Source organism: Myotis lucifugus, unplaced genomic scaffold (genome assembly GCF_000147115.1).
Source record: "Myotis lucifugus unplaced genomic scaffold, Myoluc2.0 scaffold_205, whole genome shotgun sequence".
Taxonomy (NCBI): domain Eukaryota; kingdom Metazoa; phylum Chordata; class Mammalia; order Chiroptera; family Vespertilionidae; genus Myotis; species Myotis lucifugus.
This window is the reverse complement of record NW_005871253.1, coordinates 1,753,323-1,779,922: the sequence shown is the minus strand read 5'-3', so window position 1 is coordinate 1,779,922 and position 26,600 is coordinate 1,753,323. Positions and strand designations below refer to the sequence as shown.

The 26,600-nt window shown below is 39.3% G+C and overlaps 1 protein-coding gene across 6 annotated transcripts in view; it reads right to left on the bottom strand.

Annotated features, from left to right (window-relative positions):
- KIZ (kizuna centrosomal protein) overlaps positions 1-25,827 on the bottom strand; it is a 116,677-nt gene extending 90,850 nt beyond the window's left edge. For 2 of the 6 annotated variants that reach the window (XM_006097530.3, XM_014463293.2), the window contains exons 1-4: positions 25,639-25,826; positions 18,948-19,010; positions 12,735-12,900; positions 4,357-4,449 (exon numbers count right to left, since the gene is read on the bottom strand). In XM_006097530.3, coding sequence (XP_006097592.1) covers positions 4,357-4,449; positions 12,735-12,900; positions 18,948-19,010; positions 25,639-25,727 — 411 coding nt within the window. In that variant the 5' untranslated portion in view covers positions 25,728-25,826. Of the gene's footprint in view, positions 1-4,356; positions 4,450-12,734; positions 12,901-18,947; positions 19,011-24,485; positions 24,600-25,638 lie in introns of all 6 variants that reach the window. The other 4 variants (XM_014463294.2, XM_014463296.2, XM_014463297.2 and 1 more) reach the window with 4 other exon arrangements.
- Positions 25,828-26,600: the final 773 nt, after the last annotated feature.

Sequence of the window (26,600 nt, the reverse complement as noted above, 5' to 3'; positions counted from 1 at the left end):
TGACACGACACCAGAGTTAAGTTAGGGTTTTTCAAAATGCTGACACGCCGAGCTCAAAAGGTTTGCCATCACTGTCCTAGTGCATAGGTTGATGCTCAAACATTAAGCCACACATGCCGGGCACCATAGCTTTTTTGAAACAACAGCAACATAAAAATCCCCAATAATGAATCTGAAGTCTATGTCTAATTTCTTACTAAGTTCAACCAATATAAACTCAGATCTACTAAAATAGACTCTAAATGAAACTTGTATCTGATACATAAAATCAAGTCCATGCAGTGTACATAAGAAGCGTAGGAGAAAAGCAGATAGAAGTTTCAAGAGAAATTCAGCATCCCTAAATTGGACCAGTAGGTGATTTTCAAAAAGTAAACACACACACACCCTAGCATCACCTTTCCCAACACTCCTAGGCCTAAATCACTGCTTTGATCAAAACAATACAAAGTTAAGTCATGATTTTCAGGTAAAGAACAGATGCTTGGCAAATGTCACAGAATAGCAAGACAAGAGTCCTTTCTTTTACAGTGCAATTTAATATGCCTTATATATTCTCCCTAATTCCCAAACAGGGTGGCTTGGGATATAAATGTATCTCTTATAGTTCCCTGTTCACAAAAGTAATGTGCAGATCTACATCAGAGAGACAGAACTCCAACTCCATTTTCTAATTCTGAGAGAATTAGTGGCAGCTTCTCCAGTAGTCAAGAGAGGCCATTTCACCCTCTCCAAGTTTAGGTAAAAATGCAGCATTTAAATGAATAACTGAAATATTTCATATGAAGTGGCTAGGCTGCTTTTATTTGACCAGAATTTCTCCCAACTTTCGAAGAGTGTCTCACCCATACTCCTTAGAAGTCAGTGTAGCTGGATGGCTATTAGCATGGATACTGAAGCTATATGATCTAGGTTTGAATTTTGACTCTGCCTAGCTGTGTAGTCTTGGGCAAGTTAACTAACTACTCTGAGCCTTCCTATAAAATAAGCATAATAATCGTATCTACTTCCAGTATTGTTGAGAGTATTAAATGTGTTGATGAATATAAAGAGCTTAATACAGCACCTGACACAGAACAACTCTGCAATGATAATTACCCAATATTACTATTCTCATTAGAAGTGGAAGTAACAACCTGCACAGCCATTCTCCACATGACCCTTGCGGAAAGGTTTACAACAGTGGAAGTGGAACGTCCCAACCAGCCTTTAGCCCTGTGATGAAATTCCCAGATCCCCCAGCCCTGGCAGAGTGTACTCATCCTGTGAAATATTAAGTTCGCTTCTGCTTTTAGTAGAAATATTACTAAGTTACAGTAAAATTTGTGAGGAGTCAAATAGGGACCTGAGCATTGTCTTGTTGCTATCCATTAACGACAACAAAAATTGCTAAGAAACTAATACTGAAAACAAGCTTGGGGGATGAATAGACCACTTAAGAGAACATACAATTCTAGTATCCACTAGATCCATAAAAACATTGGATGCCATATTATAAAACTGAGGTTGAGTTTTACTTTAAAAAACCCACACAACTCCTACTTCATGACTTTTCTTAGTAGAGCATCCAAATTACTCTACTAATTTTGACTCTGCCTAGCTGTGTAGTCTTGGGCAAGTTAACTACTCTGTGCCTTCCTATAAAATAAGCATAATAATCGTATGCTTATGGTTGAAAGTTGCACAATTAAATACCTTTTTATAATTCTGAATTACCATTAAACTGATAGATCCTCTCCCCTTCATCAGTGTTTTCCACTTCAATGGCCACCCCCTTCAGGCCTTTGGTGAATTCCTCCTATCTGACCTGACCCTGATCTCCTCAGCTCCACAAGCTTCTTCCTCCAGCTCATCCTGCACAGCACTGGCAGCCTCGTCTTCCTAGCTGCACACCTGCAATGCAGCTGCTCTGTTCACAAGTCCTTTCTTCACCTACGGCCCCCATCCCTCACACACACATGTGATTCTGTGAGTAAATCTTAATTCTTGAGCCTAGTACTAAGTTCCATGATGTACCTTTCCAAGCTCATTATCCACCACTTCCCTGCAAGAACACTAGCTAGACTTTAGCCAGATGCAAAAACTACACACTGGGCTTTCCTACTCCTTTACTCATAGCATCTCCTAACCCTGGAATGACTATCACATCCCCACTGACTGAAATCCTACTTCATACCAGCGGATCAAACATCACCTCCTCTATCAAGCCATGGATTATTCATTTCAGAGGAGGACTATGTTCTTTCTCCATGTATCTCATGTCTGCTCCTATACACACTATCCCACGCCTTAGAAAGAATAGCACGTTGTGGGATGCACCAGAAGGGCAAGTATTGTGGCATTCACAGAAGGGCCTACTGTGGTTTCTCAAACAGAACACTTGCTCAAAAACTATTTACTGACTTCAACCAGTAAGACTGTACTCTGCTTCAGGCCAGTCTCTGGAGACCAGTGACTCTGGGCAGAGACTAATTCATTCGACTCCTAAAGAAGAGGAGTGCAGATTTCCACTGAGAAACAACATAACTCATGATGAGGAACTCTCCTGGAATTAGTATCACTTAATAAGGATTAACCAACTCATGATTTTGCTGAAATGTATTTACCTTTTAACTGATGGAACATCAATGGGAAAGTGAAAAAGGCAAGATATAAATTTCTCAAAATATTACCTATTTGATTCTTACATACAGTCAACAGTCAAAGCTTTTAAGGAGATGACACTTTTCAGTATAAAGGAAAAACTTCTCTTCTAATTATCATATGTAATTTTTTTAAGGAGTTGTCAGAGATGTATCTCTGCCCTAATTTTAAATATGACTGAAAAGGAGACTACATAACTATATGGAAAGTAAGGAATCAGTTGTAAAATAGAAAAATAAAAGTCTCCTGTTGTACTTAAGTACCACTGACACTGCTGCACCAAGAATGTGTCTATCAGGAATGGCATAGGAAGATAAACCAATTTATAGATTAACAACACATCAATTATTTCATGACGAAATGTCAAACACAAACACTACCTGAATGGTTTATAAGTCTATCACATCACATCATACCATATTTGATATACATCTAATGTCAGAGAAATCATTTATCATTAAAGGCCTTTTTATATAGGTCAGGGTTACTGGAGCTTGGTGTTTTGTATCTTATAGTTTAAAGAATGTGCCAAATTCTAGGTTTTTTAACTTTTTAATCTTTGGGAAGGAAAACGAAAACTTCCTATAAACTCAGATTAATGCCTGCTAATGCACAGAAATAAAAAGAAAAACTAAAACCTTCCTCCTACTATAAAAACAAAATAGTGTGGCCTCTGTTTCTTTTCTGATAAGAGTCTTAAATACCAAACAGTTAACTGCATAATAACATTTACTGGCAGCCAGGCAGCCTGCTTAGCAGATATATAAAGCAGGTAAAAGAAGAAAAAGTTAATTTCTTGGCTGAATGATTCCATCGGTAGCTATAGGGCAAACCTGAAAGTCTTTTAGTAAAGTAGCAGTTGATTCTTCTATCAATCTGTAGCACACATACTCTTCCAAGGAAAGCATTAAATATGAAAATCATATCCCGTTATCATCTGTTTCCAGCTTTCAGCCCAGTAAGCTTTTCTTAATGAATGCTGCAGCCTAAGGAACAAGCACGCTGTTGGCTTTTCTGAATAATGGAGTGATGCTACCATTTTTGCTTATTACAATATCGACTGGCTGAGGGGGTTTCACACATAGTCACAAGTGACTACTCTTGCCAGCATGCTCCAAGTTATTACAAGATGTTTTTAGACATTTCATCTAAAAGAGCTTTACTGCTTTTAGTGAAGAAAACATCTATGGTCTTGAACAGAATCATTTATATGGAGATAGGCAGGAGGATTAGAAGCCTGCATTATGGCAGATACATAGCAGAATTTATTTAAGTATTCCTTTCCAGTCTTTTTGTCTGTTGCTTAGAAATGCAATCCTTTCTTCCCACTTTATCTGTGAAAGGTTAAAATGTACAAAATTATAGATACAAAAAAAGAAGCAAATGTCACATTTTGTTTACTTTTTCATTTAAAATGTTTCTGGAACTAAGAAAAAAGCAGCTATAAAACATTATCTAGAAAAACACAATTTCACCTCCTAACAACACTGAGGTTTTCTTTGGAATCTGTTTTATACCCATGCCTGTCTTTCAGCAAATTTAATTGAATTAGACATTAAAGCAATACTCTATAAGCAAAAGTCTTCAAATAATCACTTAAGGTTTACTCAAAAATATCTTTGTAATAAGATGATTTTTTAAAAACAAAATCTTAAAAGATGAATACTCCAAAAATGCTCAGTTAACAGAAACTTTAACATTTTAATTTGTTACCTTTTCTCTGTCTTCATTTTTCAGTTCACCTTTTATTCCCAGGCTATCTTTTGAAAGTAGCTGCATCTTCTTAAATTGAGCCTCATATTCAATCTAAATATAAACAAAGTTTGATTTTTTTGTGTGGATATTATTACAACTAGCACCTTTCTCTATTTTTCAGTCTTTACAGAATAGAAGGAACAGTGAAGTAGAAAGTAAAACTGATATTACTAAGAAAGTCAACTTATCTTAGAAGACAATTTCACAAATAGCACATAAAAAGCTGAATTCTAGTGTTATATGTTTTTAAATAAAATAAAAATCGATGAATTTTTACTTAGTCTTTCATCAATTTAGGGAATAAACCTTGATATACTAACCTATCATGAAAATCCATTTACTTTATTATGAAAGTAACATCAGACAGTGTTTTCTCTGAAAAGTTTTGTCCTGAACAAAGGAAACGAAATCAATCTTACTTATCTGTATATCTATATATCATGGTCCGTCCTAGTAGTAATAGCAACAGAGTAAATTATTTTCTAGATTATCAACTTAATACTAAATCTGTTTTCTATGAATAAAAATACACTGTAGACATCAATGATCAGCACCATAGGAATCAAGTTTGCTCTGGCACTAATAACTGCATAAAGATGACTGCATCATTATCACACTATAATTAATGAAAGTGATTCCATCATAAAATGACTTTTTCTTAGTCATTAAAGTCTAAAAAAGTTACTGAACATGGTCCATCACAGGTGTCAGAACATTTTCTAAATTATGCAGTGATGCACTGCAATTACAAACATACCTCTGAACATAAAGTAGGCCTGGGCTTTGTTTTGACACACCAAAAATCAACAAATAATAATAACCAAAGTTGACTTGTTTCCCTCAGAATATCTTAAAAGTTATTATATACTGCCCCATTTTTAATAACAGTTCAGGAAGAATTGTGGTTTTCTCTATCAGAATGTTATTAACATGATACATGGCAGTAATTATCTAAATAGATACCGAAGTAAATAAAAGTCTCATAAGGCCAGAACAAACAATAAAATGAACAATTAAGAAAGTACATTTTATATCTCTCTGTTCTATATCTACTCCTTTGAACACAGAGATATTTAATTTTTAACCCATGAACCTTCAACAAGCAAAGTATCCAGATTCCAAGGCAAAGTATCTTTAAAAAGGAATGACAACTGTCAGAGGGGAGGGGAGTGGAGGAACTGGATGAAAGAAGGTAAAAGGATTAGCAAAAATAAAAAAAAAAATAAAAATAAAAAAAATATATATATATATAACCCATAGACACAACAACAGTGTGGTGATAGCCAGAGGGAAAAAAGGGGGTGGGGGCTAGGTGGAGGTGGGCAAAGATGGGGAAAATGGGGATGCAAAGAGACTTTGCTTGGGGCAATGGGTGTACAATGCAATGTGCAGATGATGTTTTATTGAGCTGTACACTTGGTTTTGTATATAGTTTTGTGAACCAATGTCACCCCAATAAATTCCATTAAAATAAATAAATAAATAAATAAATAAATGCAAATAAAAAAATGTAAAAGGGGGGATGTGGGGTGGATTACAAAGTAAACAGATTTATTAAGTAATCAGAGGTTAAGCAAAAATTCTTTGTTCCGGTGACTACAAATGTTTTCTTCTGCTCTTTGAGATCAGTTACCAACATGCACTGGGTATTGCACCTGATTTCCTCATTATGGGATCATGTTAGAGCCATATCTTCCAAAGACAGAGCATGTTCGCTCGGGAACATAAGAGTATTATTCAATTCATTTTGCTGATGCAAAAAAGTGAAAATTGCATTAGGGCTTCATAAGGAAAGTATCTTAAAGAGTACAACTTAGATTGTTCTCAATGAGTCTGAAAAATTTACTGATCTATAGGTACTTTCCTAAACTAATGACTCAAATAAATACTGTACAATATATTTGAAAAAAGTGTTACTATGACAAACTGGTCATTGATACAAACTGGAACTCTGCACCACCTACGACCATGGATTTCCACCTAAAACTGCTCTACTCTCTTTCTTTGCCTTGTATTTATATATATATAATACTTATTTATTATCCATACAATCTACCCTCTGTACACTGGAGAGCAGGGGTTTTCAAACATGCTCTGCAGGGGTAATAAGTCCCCCTAGTTCTACTTTAAACAAAGGGTTTTACTATGTTTAAAAGTTGTGCTTTTTTTTTTTTTAAGTTTGGAAAACACTGTATAGGTGAATCTTTCCAAGACTTTCCCAGCTAAAAAAATGTCTAATAAAATAGAAGAGCATGTGTCTCTGAATGCATCTGTTTCTCCAACTATCGGTCTTTCATGTTTTATTACCAATTTCTCCTCTGATCAGATCTCATATGTTTCTCCTATTTCCACAATACATCAGGGCTTAACTGCATCCTTTCTCTCTGGTGCAGACTCCCAACCCTGTTCTCTTCTTGCCACGTGGCCTAGATTCCTCATAGTCAGATCTGCTGCTCCAGGGGCCCAACTACCCATGACCCAGGAACATCTGTTGGTCCAGAGCTTCTCTAAGGATAATCCCCTAACTCCCCTGGGAGAAATCTATTTTAATAAACCCAAAAGCATTGAATTAACCCATCAGGTAACTGTTCTGTTACTGCATTGCTTCACAGCACTGGGCTTGGTGCTGCCCACCTAAATTTAGGAGGACCTTTCTATTCACTTCCTTACTCTGCACTTCTGTTCAATTAATGAAACGGGTTGATGATGCTCTTCGGTCATGGGAAGAGAAGAAGAAGGTTCTGGCAGATCTTTCAGGTCTCTGGGATATCTTTTTATTCTTACAACACATCCCTTTTCCATTATGTTTCCTTCTTCTGTATTTTCACTCACATTCCTTCAATATTTCCTCATCATATTACTACTTGTATGAAACTGCTACCACCATTACCTTTTTTTTCATAGTTTTTTTTATTGGTCTTTGGAATTGTACAGTAATTCTCAGTTACAAAACTGAATAGGCATTTAAGATCAGCTTGGCCTGACCTCCTCATATTAGACTTGAAGAATGGGTACAGAAAGTTACATAAACTGTCTGACTTGACTCACGTGAATATGAAAGGTGGAATTAAGATTCACTATCTTTTGTTTTTCTCCAATTTTTGCCAGGCTTCCTCTTAGATGCTAAACCAAAAGATATGGAGGAACATTTATTTATTCAATTAGTTCATATTAATGAGCAAGACACTTTGGCAGATAAAAAATGGGCTTTCCTACAGACTTTGTCCTTCAGGAAGCTGAAGGTCATGCTCTGCCTAGAGGGCTGTCACAATGCTTAGCAGTAATTGAATGAGAGCTCAAATTTTCCTCAAATTTTTATCTTAAATATCTATTCAAAATTTTTATCTTAAATATCTATTCAATATTATAACTGAGAATTACTATACAGTTCCAAAGACCAGTGAAAAAAATACCACAATAGTTCTTACGTAGTTGCTCATGGTCATAAAAGAACACGAATAAATAGAAGAATTAATTTTCAATCAAGTAGGGAGTCCCAGTGCTTACTGAGTGCTTATTACGTGCTACACTCTGGGTCAAATACTGAGTACTAAAATGATGACATGGAGCTCATAGTGAGCTGAAAGAAAAGATGCATGATAAATTATAATACCATGAAGGTAGTGTTTACTGAGATAATTATGACACAGACCTAATACAAGATAGAGGGAGAGAGGCCTTCTAGTTGAAGGATGTAGGAGTTAATATGGTACTTTCAAGGAAATGCAGATTGTTCAACATCTTTAAAATTCTATGGGTGTGTATAAGTGAATGAGTGTGTGTAAAAGAATGTGTGCACACATGTGTGGGAGATAAAAATAGAGAGAAACAGTGGGAAGACATTGGGGGTAATATATACAGAGGGAAAGAGATGGGGAATATGGAGAAAACAGGAATGGGAAATGGGTGTGCATTGGGAAGAGAGGGAGACAGGAATAGGGGAGAGGGCAGAGATAGGAGAAAAAGATGGGGATGGAGAGAGGGTAGAAGGGGACAGGTTGGGGACAGAAATGTGCATAAGTCTGCATTTGTGTGAGAGAGAGACACACACAGAATATGTGTGTGTTGGGAGACTGAAGCAGGCAGAGACCAGCCTCTGGTCTTTGTCTTGAAAAGGCTGAGCACTCAAGGATTTTAGGCAGAGGAGAGACATAACCAGGTGATGACCTCCATGCTTGGGGACCTTCCCTGAGTGCCCTGATATGTCTGCCCATGGCTGGCACTGGAATGTGGAAGGCTAAAGCAGATGCTGGCAATGCTCCATGCAGGTCCCTGGGACCTTTCTGGGAGCTCCAAAGTCCCAGAATCCTTCTCTCTTGCCCAAGTTTCCTCAGAACCTGGGGAGGCTGCTCTGCCTACAGGAGCACATGGTTGATTCTCCATTACCTGAACTCCTCCCCCACCAGTCCTCAATCAATGACATTTGGAAGCCAATGTATGCATATCCCAAATGCTTTGAACCATTTGCCACTTTCCCTGAGGTATTAAGTTCCAGGTGCCAACTGCAGTGGTTGGCTTAATAATGTGCCCTGTTCCAGTTACCTGCGCTGCCCTGACTCACTTCCCTACTTGCTACTGACATTCCTTGCACTTCCCAAAGTTTCCACTTACATTTAAACCCCTGTCTCAGGGTAAACATTGGGGCGGACCCAATCTCAGGCAATGGCAAGGGGCACCCAAGGAAACTGCTCTAAGGACCAACTTGGGTCCTTCTATAAAAGTTGCCACTGTGGGGAACAGGGGGACAGAAAGGGAGAAAAGGACAAAGTCTTCACAGCATTACTAATACTACTATTTACACTCTGTAACTGAGTTTATTCAGCCTCTTTATCCATCTGACAAGTGGCAGTATAGTCACAGCACTTGATTTTCACAACTACATGAAAGACTTAAAAAGCCCTGAAAATTATTACTGGCCCCCAAAATAAAGTAGCATAATTCATAAAATCAGCTCAAAGGTTTTTTCTTTAAGCTTTTAGTCCATTTAAAAAATTTATCATTATATAATAAAGTGGGCTCAGTCTTACAAAGAGGGAGCAATTCACTTTAAATAATCTGGGCAAAATCCCCACTTCTCCCACACTGCTTCATTTTGTTTCACTTTCAGAAATTCTACCAGTTAATTAAAAGTTCATGTACATGAACTATATTCAAGGGGAAATACCCTATCAGTGGCATGTTGAGGTATGTGGGCAATACACTATAAACGTGCTAATCAGAACAACTTCCTACTGAAATTTATATGAGGTCAGTCAGCAAAGGCGATAAAGATCTGATACCTGTGTGGGCAGGATTAAGAGAAGACAAGTTCTAGCATACCTAAGGCCTCTACTCAACAGTGGCACAAAAGGAAGAGCCAGAAAGAAATGAGAAGATGCCAAAGACAAACATCCTCTACCCTAAAACTCTGCCTACAGCTTGCTAAGCTAAGTGGTATCACTGCCTGGTTTCATGAGTACACACACTGGTAAAGCATGTGGACTTGGGTGACTGCCAAAACACAGTTCTCCATGGAACTCAACATCTCTCCTAACTATAGCTACACGATCTGCTCTTTTATGCTATCAGCAGATTTTTTTTTTTTTAAAAAAAGGCATGGCCCTAACCGGTTTGGCTCAGTGGATAGAGTGTCGGCTTACAGACTGAAGGGTCCCAGGTTCGATTCTGGTCAAGGGCATGTACCTTGGTTGCGGGCACATCCCCAGTAGGGGGCATGCAGGAGGCAGCTGATCGATGTTTCTCTCTTATCGATGTTTCTAACTTTCTATCCCTCTCCCTTCCTCTCTGTAAAAAAATCAATAAAATATATTAAAAAAAGACATGCCTTATCCAAAATTCAAAAAGTAAAATCTATATGTTCATTGTTTATGAATAAAGCTTTACATATTTCTATAAATACAATGTATCATTCTTTCTTTAAGATGGTCCCGTTTACTGTTATTCTTTAGTAGTGCATTATATACATGGTTTTTTACATATCCTATTTTATACAATGGATGCTCTCAATATAAAAATATTGATAATATTGATAAGGATAATTCTTCCCTTCAAATTTCTCCTTCTCACATTCGGTTAAAACAAGAAATCAATAGTTATAGAAGTATAAGATAAAATTAGAAAATCACCATTGCAAAACCTCCCTTATGACTGATTCAGGCATCGTTAATAGAACTTAAAATCACTGAGTTAAAAGGCTGTTGAGGAATAAGATATTCCCATGATGTCAAACCATCACCCCATAGATTTATTTACTAATTTACAGAGGAAAAAAGTACCTTACAATAGAGAGAGCTAGAGATTGGCATCTTAACCAAGGCATCAATGCCAGCCTCACTCAGGTAGGACCACCTGATATCATAGATGATTAGCCTCCTGATGGGATGCAGAAGAATATAACCTCAGCTGTGACTGATTAATTAAAAATTCAGTCCTGGACGTCACATTTTAAGTACTATTCAATGGCCAGGTATGGCTAGTGGCTACTGTATTGGACAGCATCATTATATAGAGAACATTTCTATCACAACAGAAAGTTCTAGTAGGCAGTGCTGGTCTAGACTGAATTTCTAGTTTACAGGAAATATGGGAGATGCTATACAAGTTTATTTATTTCATGAAAAGGCAGGTTTTTTGGAAAAGACAATAATGCTGGAAAACATAGAAGGCAGCAAGAAAAGAGAAAGACCAGATATGAGATGGATTAACTCCTTAAAGGAAACCACAGACATGAGTCTATAGGAGCTAAGAAGGGCTTTTGAGGACAGGACACTGTGGACATCTCTCATTCATAATGTGGGGTTGGAGTCACTCAATGGCATGTAATACACACATACTAGCTAAATGATACCTCAAAGAAATAACCAGTTAAATTCAGAATGTGAGTCATTCTACAAGCCTACCCTTCTTCAAAAGCCAGTGTTATGGAAAAAAACACACAAAAACACAATAACCAATGTAATGTGTGAACCATGGTTGGCTCCTGGTCTGGAACTGGGGAAATTTAAATATTGACTGGATATTAAGTGATATTATGGAATCATTATTAATTTTCTTGATGTGATAATAAATGGTATTATGATTATGTAGGAGAATGTCCATTAGGGGAGAAATGTCATTGTGTCTGCTGCTTAGTTTCAAAAATACACACACACACACACACACACACAAAGCAAGTATGGCAAAATATTTAAAAGTACTGCATCTAGGTAGAGAGCATAGAAGTTGTTTTAGTCCATTCAGGCTGCTATAACAAAACACCCCTGACTGGTGGATTACACACAACAGAAATGTTGCTCATAGTTCTGGAGACTGAGAAGTCCAAGATCAAGGCACTAGCACGGCCACCTTCTGCTGAGGGCCCTCTTCCTGGTTGCCAGCCAGCGCCTTCTCACTGTGTCCTCACATGGTGGAAGGGGCTGGGAGCTCTCTGAAGCCTCTTTTAGAAGGCATTAATCCCATTTATAAGAGTTCCTCTCTTATGACTTAAAGCACCTCTCAAAGGCCTCACCTACCATACCATCACTTTGGGGGATTCGGATTTCAACAAATGAATTTGGGAGGAATACATTCAGACTGCAGCATGAATGTTTATTAGGACAATTCTTTTAATTTTTTGTATGTACTTGAAATTTTTACAATAAAAGGCTGGGGAGAAAAGTGCTAGAGGAAACAAAAGAAAGGGAAGTACTGAAGCCACTCTTCCTATAACCAGTATTCAGTGGGTTAACTTGGGCAACAACTTCTGAGCAACCCAAATGGTGAGAAAAAAGGCCTCGCCCTTCACACTTGGCATAATTTGTAGAGCAGTAAGTTGCCAAGCACCTTAAGGGAATGGGACACCAGAATCAGAAAGGGCTGCTAAGAGCAGTTGCTCTGGGGCACACAACAAGGAGCATGAAGGCAAACTTCTCAGGGCCAGTTCTATCCCCTCAGTCTTCCCTCAACACACTGCCTGACCAGAACAGAGGGCCATAGAAAAAAAAAACATTCAGAGGGAACTCTATTGCTGCTCAAATTCAACCATGAGTCCAACAAATACCATGTGCCAGGTAGTGGCTAGTGATGTATGTGCCTGTTTTAAGTTAATCCATATAGCACAACAGAGTATAGATATTCCATTAATTCCTTAACTAAAGTAGGAATCTGAAAAGATGCAGATTCAAGTGCTCTGATCAAAATTTGGCCACGTGCTAATGCATAAAGAAAATTGACAATCTTTTAGAGTATAGATGAACTGAACATTGTGACTGCCACTGATCTGAAACATAGTGCTCATTATTTCTGATTTTAGCAAAAAAGGATTTTAGAAAAAAACATAGTACAAAACAAGATGTCACCTTTAGTTCTTGAAGCTTCTCTGTACTTGTGGTGGTAAAGTGTCCAATATGAGCTTGGAAATGCTCAAACTGCTTTAAATATTCTTGGTTTCGAGTATGAGCCATCTTTTCTGATTCACATATTTCCTTCAGGTATTTCTTTAGTTTTGCATACTTCAGCTTAGCTCTAGAAAAATAAAAGCAGATTTTTAAAACAACAAAGTCAGAATCTGACTAAGGAGAATTTTCTTTTTTAAGAAATTGAATTTGAAGATGTTTATTGCATTCTATTTTTGGTGGAAAAAAACATAACATACATTTATTTAGCACAAACTTGTGGAATACACAAAGTGAAACTGGGGAAGAAACATTTTTCGTCTCCTAGTCCATTTCTGAGGACTAAATCATGAACTGCTTCACTGAAATGAAATATTTCTTGCAACAGTCAGCACCAAGTTTAAAATGTATTAGTTTAGGAGAATTTTCTTTAACAAAACTGTTAGTGAGACAATGTATGCTATATTATTTTCCCCAAACACTGAAACCTAAAGGACAGAATGCATATGCATTTTTAGAAAGAGGAAATTAATGCAACATCACTGAGGTATCACATCTAGGCATCACTCTCCTGAGAAATATGTATAAGACCATATTACAACATTCACACAGTAAAGATTTATATGAATTTCTTCCTAAAAAAAAAATGTGATTCTAAGAGTGGTGTCTACGTGGCCAAGTTCAGAGGAAAAGCCCATTAGAATTCTTTTAAATGACAATCTCAAAACTACCTGCTCTATGGAAATCAAACTATAAGCCACAATCCATAAACTTTAAAAAAGTTTGAAATTTAAAATAAAGAGCTCTCATTAGAAATAATTTTAAAATTTTGTTCGAAATGGCAACAACATACTATATTATTAAAGCACTAGGGGCCTGATGCATGAAATTCGTGCAAGGGGCTCAGTCCTTGCAGCCTTGGCCGGCCCTTGTAGCCCCGGCTTCATCCAGAATGTCATCCGGATGGTCATTTTGCTGTTCAGTCTAATTAGCATATTAGCTCTTTATTATATAGGATTTTATAATAACTTATAGACTGTAAGTCTACTCAAAATGTGAAAAAACCTTTAGGGACTCATCCAAAGTGTAGTATTAAAGAACTCAGGATATGCAGCCCACTCACAGAACCAACACTGCTATCTCTGGCTCTTTCTTTTTCACAAGTACATAAATCATAAAAATACCAGTAGCATTTGTATTGTTGTTTCAATAAATTATTCAATGGTATTCTATCAAGCAAAAATAAACTGAAAACCACAAAAATGTTCACCCTCAAAAGCAGATTTGCAAAGATGCTGAAGATATTAAAAATTAATCTTCAACAGATCTTAAATCTCTACACTTAAGCCAATAATTTTCAAGAATTTCTTTATTGTGCTAATAATTCTGTGCTTTGATCTTAGTTGGCTGTCCCCATTTTTCCTTATGAACAAAAACTTAAGAGTGGTTTTACTGCTACCCATGTCTACCATTTTCAACATAAGTGACAATAATGAGGTAGTACCGTCTTTCACACGCAGGTGTTTGGTGAAGCTGCTGGTGGTGGCCAGTAACCACCTGGAATAGGTACAATAGTAACCATGCCTTCTCCATCAAAGTCTAATTTCATTCCTGCCCTTACATTAACCTTCAAAGCTGACTACATTAGTAAGTAATCCATCCATCCATGCAATCATTCATATATTCAGTGCTCTGAATATGAAAGCCACTCAGTGAGGTCAACAGGGAAAACAAAAAAATGAGATAAGTAACGAAAAAACAATCCCATTTACCATTGCACCAAAAAATTAAGATACCTAAGAATAAACTTAACGAAGGAGGTAAAAGACCTGTACTCAGAAAACTACAGGACATTGAAAAAAGAGATAGAGGAAGACATAAACAAATGGAAGAACATACCATGTTCACGGATTGGTAGAATAAACATCATTAAAATGTCCATACTACCCAAAGCAATCTACAGATTCAATGCAATCCCCATTAAAATACCAACAGCATACTTCAAAGATCTAGAACAAACTCTCCAAAAATTCATCTGGAATAAAAAAAGGCCTTGAATAGCCACAGCAATTCTGAGAAAGAAGAACAAAGTTGGAGGGATCACAATATCAGATATCAAACTATATTACCAAGCCACGGTTCTCAAAAATGCCTGGTACTGGCACAAGAACAGACATATAGATCAATGGAACAGAACAGAGAACCCAGAAATCGACCCAAGCCATTATGCTCAATTAATATTTGACAAAGGAGGCAAGAGCATACAATGGAGTCAAGACAGTCTATTCAATAAATGGTGTTGGGAAATTTGGTCAGATACATGCAAAAAAATAAAACTAGATCACCAACTTACACCATACACAAAAACAAACTCAAAATGGCTAAAGGACTTAAATGTAAGACGGGAAACCATAAAAATCCTACAAGACTCCATAGGCAGCAAAATAGCAGACATATGTTGTAGCAATATCTTTACCGACACAGCTCCTAGGACAATGGAGACTAAGGAGAAAATAAACAAATGGGACTACATCAAAATAAAAAGCTTCTGCACAGCAAGAGAAACCAACAACAAAACAACACAAAGGCCCACTGCATGGGAGAACGTATTTGCCAATGATATTTCAGATAAGGGTTTAATCTGTAAAATTTACAGAGAACTCATACAACTTAACAAAAGGAAGATAAACAATCCAATCAAAAAATGGGCTAAGGACCTAAATAGACACTTTTCAAAAGGGGACGTACAGAAGGCCGAGAGATATATGAAAACATGCTCAAAATCACTAATCATCCGAGAGATGCAAATCAAAATAACAATGCAGTATCATCTCACATCTGTCAGAATGGCTATCATCAACAAAGCAGCAAATGACAAGTGCTGGCAAGGATGTGGAGAAAAAGGAACCCTCGTGCACTGCTGGTGGGAATGCAGACTGGTGCAGCCACTATGGAAGACAGTATGGAGTTTCCTCAACGAGTTAAAAATGGAACTCCCATTTGACCCAGTAATCCTACTTCTAGGACTATATCCCAAGAAACCAGAAACAGCAATCAGAAAGGATATATGCATCCCTATGTTCATAGCAGCACAATTTACAATAGCTAAGATTTGGAAACAGCCTAAGTGCCCATCAATAGATGAGTGGATTAAAAAACTGTGGTACATCTACACAATGGAATAGTATGCTGCTATAAAAAAGGAACTTTTACCATTTGCAACAGCATGGATGGAACTGGAGATTATGCTAAGTGAAATAAGCAAGTCGGAGAAAGATAAATATCACATGATCTCACTCATATGTGGGATGTAATGATCAACATAATTTGATGAACAATAATAGATCCAAAGACAAATGGCAGAGGAGGGGAAGGGTTAGAGAGCAACCAAAGGACTTGTATGCATGCATATTAGCATAACCAATGGACACAGACACCGGAGCAGCAGGGGCTTGCCCAGGGTGGGAATGGCTGGGGGTGGGGGGAGGTGTCAAGAGGGGAATAATGAGACATATGTAAAACTTTCGACAATAAATAAATTTTAAAAAATGAGATAAGTAAAATACAGTGTAAGGAATGCTATGTGGGACACTGCAAGGGGCTCTGACAGGACTGGGCAACCTGACCTAGTTGAAGGGGTCAGGGAAGCCTTCCCAGTAGAAATTATTTTTCAGCTGACATGAAGGTTGGTTAAGACTTAATCCAAAATTGGGGAAAGCAAGAGTGAACAGTTGAGGGGAAAACATTGGAGCAGAGGAAGCAGTATGTAGGAAAGTTCAAAGATGAATAACAGTGATATGACAAAAATAATAATAAATAATATTGACTCTTACTCTGGGTCAGACACTTACCCCCATTTGATAGATAAAAAACGGAGACACAGAATGGTGAAGTAATTGTCCCAAGGTCACACGGCTAAGAGGTGGTGGGGTTCAGGCTAAAATCAAGGGACTTGGCAACAGAATCTACCTGTTTACACAATACTACAAAAGATCCTGTCATGCTTCAGAAACTGAAATTTTAGTCCATGTAAAATGTAAGGGAGAGGCTGGCAGGGTCAGATAATGGTGGGTATGGTAAGCCCTTGTACCAGATACTTCCCATGCCCTCCTCACATCCTCCTGACCCAGCTTTTCTTCTACCAGTCACGGCTGCAGCAACCGGGTAGCACCTGCCTCAGCTGTGCCTGGTATCTTGTTTTCCCAGGGCTGCTTTTCTGAATTTGCAACAAGGAAAACCTGGGTATGAGAAGGAGTTAACACCCCCTGCCACGGCCCTGACCAATGGGGGTCAGAAACCAGGAGTTAAAAAGCCCCCCTTTTCTTCCTTGCGCGTACACTTGTGAGGAGCAGAGAGGCAATCGACACTGTGCCTCTGAAGGTCAGGAGGGATCAGCCCCAGGTGCCCAGAGCAGTGACCAACTCCTACTTCATTCTTCCCAGCCCTGCTCTCCAGTTTTATGTGACCACTTCCTGAAAAAAAAAACTACTACCCACAAAAACAAAAAACAAAAACAAAACACCTACCACCTACACACAATCCTTGTATCAGACTCTGCCTTCTGGGGTAACCAGGTTGAGGCAGCCATGTGAGACAGGAGTTTATCCTACAGGCAGTCAAGGAAAGCATCTTTTTAGAAAACCATACCCTCTGCCTCACAGGAAACAACAAGAGCTTGAGAGTGGGGAACAAACTCAGAAAACTGAATGCTTGATAAAGGCTCCCATAATTCTCTCGCCATCATTATGTCAGGAAGTTGTCTCAGAACAGGCCACAGAAAGAGTGCACACTCTTTCTTCTGCCCCTTTGGCTGTGGGCTAGAAAAATGGCAACTGCTATGGATCCTCTAAGACAGGGGTGGGCAAACTTTTTGACTCGAGGGCCACAATGGATTCTTAAACTGAACCGGAGAGCCAGAACAAAAGCATGGATGGAGTGTTTGTGTGAACTAATATAAATTCAAAGTAAACATCATTACATAAAAGGGTACGGTCTTTTTTTTTTAGTTTTATTCATTTCAAATGGGCCGGATCCGGCCCGCGGGCCGTAGTTTGCCCACGGCTGCTCTAAGACCTGGGCCCACTTCTGAGGCCATGGCATCCACAACACTGCTATTTCTTCCATCATCTTGTAGCCTCTTCTCGTCCCTCCTAGAGCCCAGAGACTTATGACTGTCCTCCCTGCTGGTACCTTTGGAAGTACACTAAATCTTAAAACCAAAGAATAATGTGGAAGATCAGGAAAATAAAAGGACCTGATTGGTGACTTGGTTTTAAAGCATTCTTGGCTTCTCTCTCTTCTGGATAAGATGTTTTCATTTTTCATTCATTATGACATGAATAAATTCCAAACTTAGAACTATCATAGCCAGAAATTTTCCATATAAGTAATACTGGCAGTAACACTATACATTTGGCTTAAGGATGAAGTTCAGTTTCCATATTATAGGATTAAAAGTAAAAGTTTGCTCTCAATATTAGAGTAAGTTACCTAAAAAGAATAGCATGTATATTATTTATTGTCCATAATAACTTTAACATTCATTGTCATATATCTGGGAACAAATGGGACACTATGTAACCCTGCCTAAAACAGTTTGTTGAAAGGTCAGCTATAGTAATTATGCCTTAATTATTACACAAATTTAATGGGTAAATTGTTAACAAAAAGATAGCAGACTATAATGTGTCTAATTCTTTTATTTTAATATATTTTATTGATTTTTTACAGAGAGGAAGGGAGAGGGATAGAGAGTTAGAAACATCGATGAGAGAGAAACATCGATCAGCTGCCTCCTGCACACTCCCTACTGGGGATGTGCCCGCAACCAAGGTACATGCCCTTGACCAGAATCGAACCTGGGACCCCCAAGTCTGCAGGCTGACGCCCTATCCACTGAGCAAAACCGGCCAGGGCTAATGTGTCTAATTCTTAAGCTGTTTAAGAAAAATAGACTCCAAATAATGAAAAAAATATTTTATCTTATGCTAACTTTAATCAAATTTATTCTTACATTTGAAAGTCATTAAATTGCAGTGTTTACTTGAAACTATTACATATTAAAAATAAGAGAAGGGTAAAAGTTCTGCAACTATGGTATTTACAACATAATTAGGGTTAAATTTTAATTAACATATGCAAAGTGGCTTAAAAACTGTTACCACTGTCATATCTTACCTGTATATATTAGACTGGCTATATTCATAAAGTTTCTTTTCCAGCTCCAATCTCTTCTTTTCACTGTAGTACAGAAAGAAAATATTTTATAAATAATTATACTGATAAGTAATTGGCTATTGAATTTAGAATATGATCACCTTTGAAATCACACTTTTATGAGAATGCTCTCTGATCTCTCTAAGAAGCAGAAAATGCTGGCTGTATTTGAAACTCAAGACATAAAGTTACTTAGCCGTCACCAGGGATGTCTAAAAAGCAAAGAGGACACTAACACAAAGTAGAAACAACAAGCTTCTAAAGTAAATGGGGAATGCTGTAAGAAGAGGCTGGGAACCAGGTTCATTCATTCAAGTATTTCTTGAGTACCATGATGAGCCAGGCAATAAATAAGTTCTAGGCCTAGGGACTAACATGGTGAACAAAGCAACCAAGAACCCTGTCATCAGGCAGCTGACATTCTAGGGGGAAGGACAGACAATAAACATAAAAATACGTAAGATGTAATATGGCCAGATATCTCTGCGATGGTGGCACATCAGGACTGGACATGATGCTTCTACAAATCAGTCAAGCTTGGGCAGAGTCAAGTGTCTGAGTTAGGAATAGGTCTCTGAAAAATAAACCTGGCCTCACTGACATTTAGTTAAGACCAGGTCACCTAACACTATTACTTCAAATTTGGGGGAATTTCTTTTTATAACTTTGTAACATCACCATGATTTGTCATTAACTGCTATTCCCTGGAGCTACCACCAGTAAAGACTGCGCCTTGATGTTCAGGTCGGTGCTGGAAATAAGCGAGGAGAAAGCTTACCCTGCATACCCGGCCTGGGCAAGAAGGGGGGAAAACTGGAGAGGGCAGCAGCCAAAACCAAGGGACTAGGGGGTGAAACTGCTGAATGGGAAGCCATCCTGATCCTCAAAAGAGCCCCTGGGAGGTTTACCCACAGAGGGCTCCGCATGACCACCGCCAAAGTCCCGGCTTCAATCTTGTCTAATTGAGGTCACATTGCTAATCTAAGTTAACATGAACTAAAGGCCGAAAGAGAAATCATATAATATCTGAGAGAAAAATGCTATAAAAAATACTGTGAATCAAAGACAAGGAGTCCAACAGAAGGCGAGCTCAGGTTGTTCTCTTGAAGGAAAGGGGCTGAGCCCACATTCCATTAATGAGCTCATAATTCGTCTGTTTTTCTTAAAAAAAAAAAAGCCCCAAATTTACTCTGTTAGCTATATGATAGGTTAAGTAAATTTCATTGTTTAGCACAATTTAACTGAAATTCTTTTAATGGAAAAATGGGATATAAAATCCAGACACCTAATCTTTGCTTGGGGAATATAACCTATTCCTTAGTTGGGGGTATGCCTATGTTAAAAAAAGAATCAAAGATTAAAAGGAAAAACTTATTAAAAACACTTTTAAAAAAAGATTTTTATTGATTTCAGAGAGGAAGGGAGCGGGAGAGAGAGATAGAAACATCAATGATGAGAGAGAATCATTGATCGGCTGCCTCCTGCACACCCCCTACTGGGGATTGAGCCCACAACCGGGGCATGTGCCCTGATCAGAATCAAACCTGGACCCTCAGTCCACAGGCCAACACTCTATCCACTGAGCCAAGCCAGCTAGGGCTAGAAACACAATTTTAAAATGAATAGTTTCTCATAGGTTTTTACTTAATAAGACAACTTAGAAATGAAGGAAATATGGTACAATTGCAATTAATGAAGAATGAATGACTGGATAGTGTAAGCAATTTGTCATTAAATTACAAGGACAAAGACACCCTTAAATGCATCTATGACCTTGTGCCCTTGGTGTCATGCTTCATATCTGTGGTGTTCCTGTCAAGAAAGTATGACCAGTCTGGTCATGAAGAAACATCAAGTGGACCCAGTTTGAGGATCACCCTCTGGAATGAAAGTTGTACTCTGTGAAACTCTCAGGAACATGAAAAACAGGGAAAGACTGAGGAACAGTTCCAGACTGGCAGAGACTACAGTGGCATGGCAACCAAACACAACATGGGTTCACAGAGGGGGCATCATACTTATAATTCTAAAATTATTCAGAAAAGACTAATAATTTTAGATAGATAAGTAGATAGAGAAAAAGAAAATGTTGAGTTGAGAAACCTAGGTGAGGGGAATATTAGAGGTCTTTGTCCTACTTTACAACTCTTATGTAAACTTGAACTTTAGTATAATTTTTAAAATTCAACTATGAGTTCTAGTGAAACAGGTCCACAGACTGGAAATCCATCAGCTCCCAAGCAACAAATTCTTTTTATTTTTATTGATTTCAGAGAGGAAGGAAGAAGGATAGAAACATCAATGATGAGAGAGAATCATTGATTGGCTGCCTCTTGCACAACCCCTACTGGAGATTGAGCCCACAATCCTGGCATGTGCCCTGACCCAGAATCAAACTGTGACCTCCTGGTTCATAGGTCGATGCTCAACCACTGAGCCACACCAGCTGGGAAACTAGTTCTTTTTAATAATGAATGTTAATAATGATTAACTTTGTTCCTGCTTAACCTTCTATAGATACTGGTCATTTGGGCCAATTCAACACCAACAGGAATTCCTATTTGGAGTGGCAAAGAAGGAAACTTTATTCAGTGCAAAACAGCTCAATTGCAATACAGCCTGGCTGTGAAGCAGCCCTGGAACCAGCCCCTCTCAGGATGCACAGCTCTGTTCTGCTCTTCTATTGTCTGATCCACTCTGCTCCTGCCAGACTAGACATCTTTGGTGTTTCACCTCAGCCAGGGAAACAGTCTTGGGTAGAAAGGGCAAATGAACTCTCAAACACAGAAGGAACCTGGCTTACATGGACAGAAATCCCCACCTCTGATCCCTAATTGGTCTATTCTCATGCAAATGAGCACACCAAATCTTCAGTTTGATTGGTCCAAAAGGCACTGTCCTGATTGGTCGGATAGAGCTGCTCTGGTTGGTTGGAGCTGCACAGCTCTGACTGGATGGGGAACACCTCCGTCCTATTGGTTACAATAGGATTCCAGAGACTCCTTTATAATAAGGGCTGGCTCCGATGGCAGGAACACAGTGCAGGCAGGCAGTTCAGTTCACAGGCAGGCAGTTTGGTGCAGGTCTCTCCTTGAAGGGCAGTTTGCATAAGAGATCCCTGTGTAGAAACAGTAGCTAGGCTCTTTTTGTTTTGGGGGGTTTTTTGATGTTTTGTTGTTGTTGTTTTAGTTTGAGCCCACTTAGCCACTAGTAGCCCTTCTTAGTAGGTGTCTTCTTTCTCATGATTTACAATACAGACATCTGCTGGCCATACTTGTTCTCTATGGTGACACTTCATACACTGAAAAGCCACAATCAAACACCTCTTGGCCTCCTATTCCAGGCAAAATGATTATAATCTCATCAATTCTTCAACCCAGGCGGTTTCTAGCCTCGTCATCCACGCCCCACCACCTCTGAATGCTGTCTTTCACATATGTTTTAAATTTAAGACTTAAAACCATATATTTACTCCAATAAAAAGCCAGAGAAAGGTGTATTTGGAGGATCCTCTTGCAATTTCTACATGTTAAATCTTTATTTCAGTATCTTTGAAACATCCAGCCCTGGGATGGGTACCCACAGTTTGTGGTTTCAGTCACCTGAATCCCCACCCCCAAACCCCACCTCCAATCTTTTTAACTTTTACACAGCTGGGCAGTCGTTAAAGTGCAGCCAGGTTTACTTTTCTCCTTTTAAGCCACTAGTTATTCTGCTTTTGTCTCAATACCATCTTCAGCGTCACTCAACAAATATCTCAGTGTCAATTTCTGAACTATTATGATATCTCACCGTGAATCAATAATGGCATTGAAAAAAACTGGGTCTGGTTAATGGGCCTCTTAAAGGGACGTTTTTATATAATTGCAAGAGTCAATTCCACTTACATGTTTCTACCATGCTTGCAGCACTACACACACTGTAACAAGTCACTTTACTAGGCTCTTTCAGATTCAATGATTGACTTTTACCACAGTGCAGAGAAAACGCTGTATACAAAAAGGAGACATTTCAGAATATAAAATCGCATCTGTGTGACTACAGCTAAGATAATTTGAGCTACAAATACACCGGCTACAAGGGAAAAGCCCATTATTAGACCAGCTAACATTGCAATGACCCACCTCAAAGAGGGCCGAGAAAGGACAAGTTTTTTTTTTATCTTGTACTCCTAGGAAATTTTTTATAAAGCAGCTGCGAATACCCAGGATTGCAGCCTTTAAAATTACTCTTGAGTTTTAAGAGACAATGGTCCTTTTGATCGCTGGGATTGGTTAAAAAAAAGGGGGGGGCATTCAAACACTCAAATAGAAAGCAATGATATTCAGTTTGCTCTGCAAAACTACACCTTTCAACTCTTTTACTCCGAGGCTCTTTATTCCAGTAGAGACAAAAAGAAAACCTGAGGCCTTACTTTACATGTTAATCAAGGCTTTTCATTTCTGGTGAAGAACTAAGGTTCAAAGAAGCGGAATGACCTACTGAAGGTGTCACAACTGTTCATGGACTAGAACCCAGGTTTCCACGGTTCTACTGCAGCTTTCTCTGAATCCAAAGTTATTTGCCTCTGTATTTATTAACTATGTGCTAGAGCTAGTTACAGACTTTTAAAATAAAAAGTAAATATGCAGGAACAGAATTGTACTGACTCAAAAATAAAACAAACCTCCAAATCCAGAACCATGAATAGGTTATACAATTTGACTCAAATTCGTTATATAATTTCAACAGCCTCACCTTGCTACATAGTTAAGTATTTAATGTGAAACGTAAAGTGAGCAATAATAATGACATAGTTATACTTCAAGGACTATAAAGAGCCAGGTGTTCTAGCAGAGGAAGCAAAAAATGATAACTCACAATGTGTTCGAAAAGAATGCCATTTGAACCAGTCACATTTTGAAATTTGAACTTGGGCTAAGCCCGGCTGGTGCTTGAGCATCAACCTATGAACCAAGAGGTCACCAGTTCAATTCCCAGTCACATGCAGGAGGCAGCTGATTAATGCTTCTCTCTCATTAATGTTTCTATTTCTCTCTCCATTCCTATCTCTCTAAAAATCAATAAAAATAAAAAATAAAAAGATCTTGGGCTAAGAGATACACATAACTGAAGGCCTGGAGTAACTCAGCTACTCCTTTAAAGAACAGAGTCAAAAAACACTAATTTACAGAGCAATGTCTCATCTCTTAATTATCAGGTATGTGCAGACAGTTAATACCATCTTTGAAATATCACGCTGTCCACTTTTCCTGGTTACTTGGAAAATGGTCATTATTTGGTCTCAATGTGTGGCTACTGGGTTCTATGCAAGACATTCATAACTCCAGGACACTAGCTGGCTGACTTTGGCATTCCTTCCATTCATTCAACAAATGTTTATCAAGCCCCTTTTTCGTGTCAGGTACTCTATCACAAGCTAAAGATCCAGTTAGATATAATCCCTGTCCCCCTGGAATTCTCAGTCTGGGTGGGGAGCAAGTCACTTAAAGCCATTACCTAGAGTGCTGTAAGAATCCGAGGTCACAGAAGTCAGGGAATGGGTTGTCAGTACTTGGTGCAGGGAATGAACTTCAGGAAGAGATTTTTTAAAAGCTGGAGATGAAGAGGTCACTGGGGTGGGTGATTAGTGGCATGTCAGAAAGAAAAGAGGATGTAGAAAAAGATTAAGAGGTAAAATATGATTAGGACAACTAAGAAGGCCTATTGTAGATGCTCTATAAATATTTGACAAGAATCAAAGCTAGCATAAGATTAATATAATTCCTTTCAAAAACCACTTCTGCCTTTACCTGACATGTAATTGTTGTCATTTTAGAACTGTCACACACACACACACACACACACACACTCTCCTCTTCACTAAAATGATTTTGTAACTTTTAACACTCATTAAACGTGTTATCATTAGATCCAAAGATCTATTTCCTTTCAACTAATGAGATTTCTAGCTTCAATTAATTTAGGAGCTACATAATAGTTCCAACAACTTATCTTTGATGTGATTATTTATAGTAAATTACTTTATAATTTTCCCTCTTATGTGCTTAGATCTTGTTTTCTGTGGTTCTCATCTTTCATGTCTTAATCAAGTTATTAATCAAGGTATCTTGGACCCTCTGGAAGCTGCACTTCTCTCGTTGGAAATTTCATCCTTGCGCTGGGTATCTTGTCCCCCAAAGTCTCCTGTACTTAAATAGGGTCGGTCTCTCTCTCTCTCTCTCTCTCTCTCTCTCTCTCTCTCTCTCTCTCTCTCACACACACACACACACACACACACACACACACACGTGCTCCTGGACCTGTCATCTTCGCTGCAGCGCGCTGACGCTGCCGGGGTGGGATGACAACTTGAAGAGACTGGGAGGAGGCGTGTGGATGGGACTGGAGACGTTCACACATTCGCAAGGCTTGATCAGAATGACAGGCAGGAGAACTCCCACTCTCACTGCAGCATCCCGCCGCGGGAGACCGCCAACAAGTGAGGGGTCTCCGGTAAACGTGGTCCTACAGGCGTCACCCGGAGCGTGGGGGCGTCGGTGCCGACCCGGGCCCAGGGAACCGCGGGCGGGAGAGGGGTAAGAAACGGGGGGTGGGCACCAGCTGACCCACGGAGCTGGCCGAGTCCCCCCCACGCTCCGATAGGCCGTACCTGTCCCGCAGCTCGAGCTGGAGGCGGCGCAGCCTCTCGTAGTACTCGGGGCTCTCCGGGAGCCAGGGCGATGCGGAGGCCGGGACCATGCTGCCGCCTCCGCCGCTGCTCTCGCTTCCGTCCGCCTCTGGCCACCCGGGAACCCGGGCTTCCGAGGCAACGGCCCCACCATGCACCGCGGGTAAACACCGTGTCCCAAAGCCGCGCAGGGGGCGGAGCTGAGAAGGGGCGTGGCGCCGTGGAGGGCGGGGCGAGGGCGGGGCGCGTGGAGGGGCGGGGCAGACGCAGGCCGACTCAGAGCCCGCGAGCTGAGGCTGCCTGCTGGTGGGGAAGCTGGCCGCGGTGTGGGCTCGTTACCGAGGCCTCTCCGACCAGAGCCAGGCGTCTTCCTTCCCCCTAACCCTTCAAAATTCTCACAGGAGAGATGCTAGACCTCCAAGCGGAGCCCTTTTCTGAGCGCCAAGTCAGAAAGCCACCCTTGATCTCGGCCCCCGGAGGATGGGGGCTGGGTCCAATCTAGCCGCACACTTTTCTAGACATGAAAAGGATCAGGGTGGTGGGTTCCTGGAAAGTGTGTGTAAGGAGGGAGGTAAGCTCCAGGCAAGCATCGTCCCTGGCCCTGGGGCCACCTTGCCTTACATGAAGTGTCATGGCCAGGTAAGGGCCAGAACAGGCTCTGTAATATATAGAAGCCAGGTAGGGACCCTCTTGCCCAGGATTTAATAACTACTGATGTTACTTTTACTTAGTTGTTATATCAAAGCATTATACATAATTGATCCCATGGTAGTATACAAGGTTTACTTATTGATTTTAGTGCAAACAACATTTTACTACAACCCTGGAAGGGATGAGGGCAAAAAAAAGCATGTTTTTAGGATTTTTTTTTAGGTCTACCCTCATCCAGAATAGTTTTTAGAAGATAATAAAAATCCTCCAAACAATTAACGTAACTAATTATT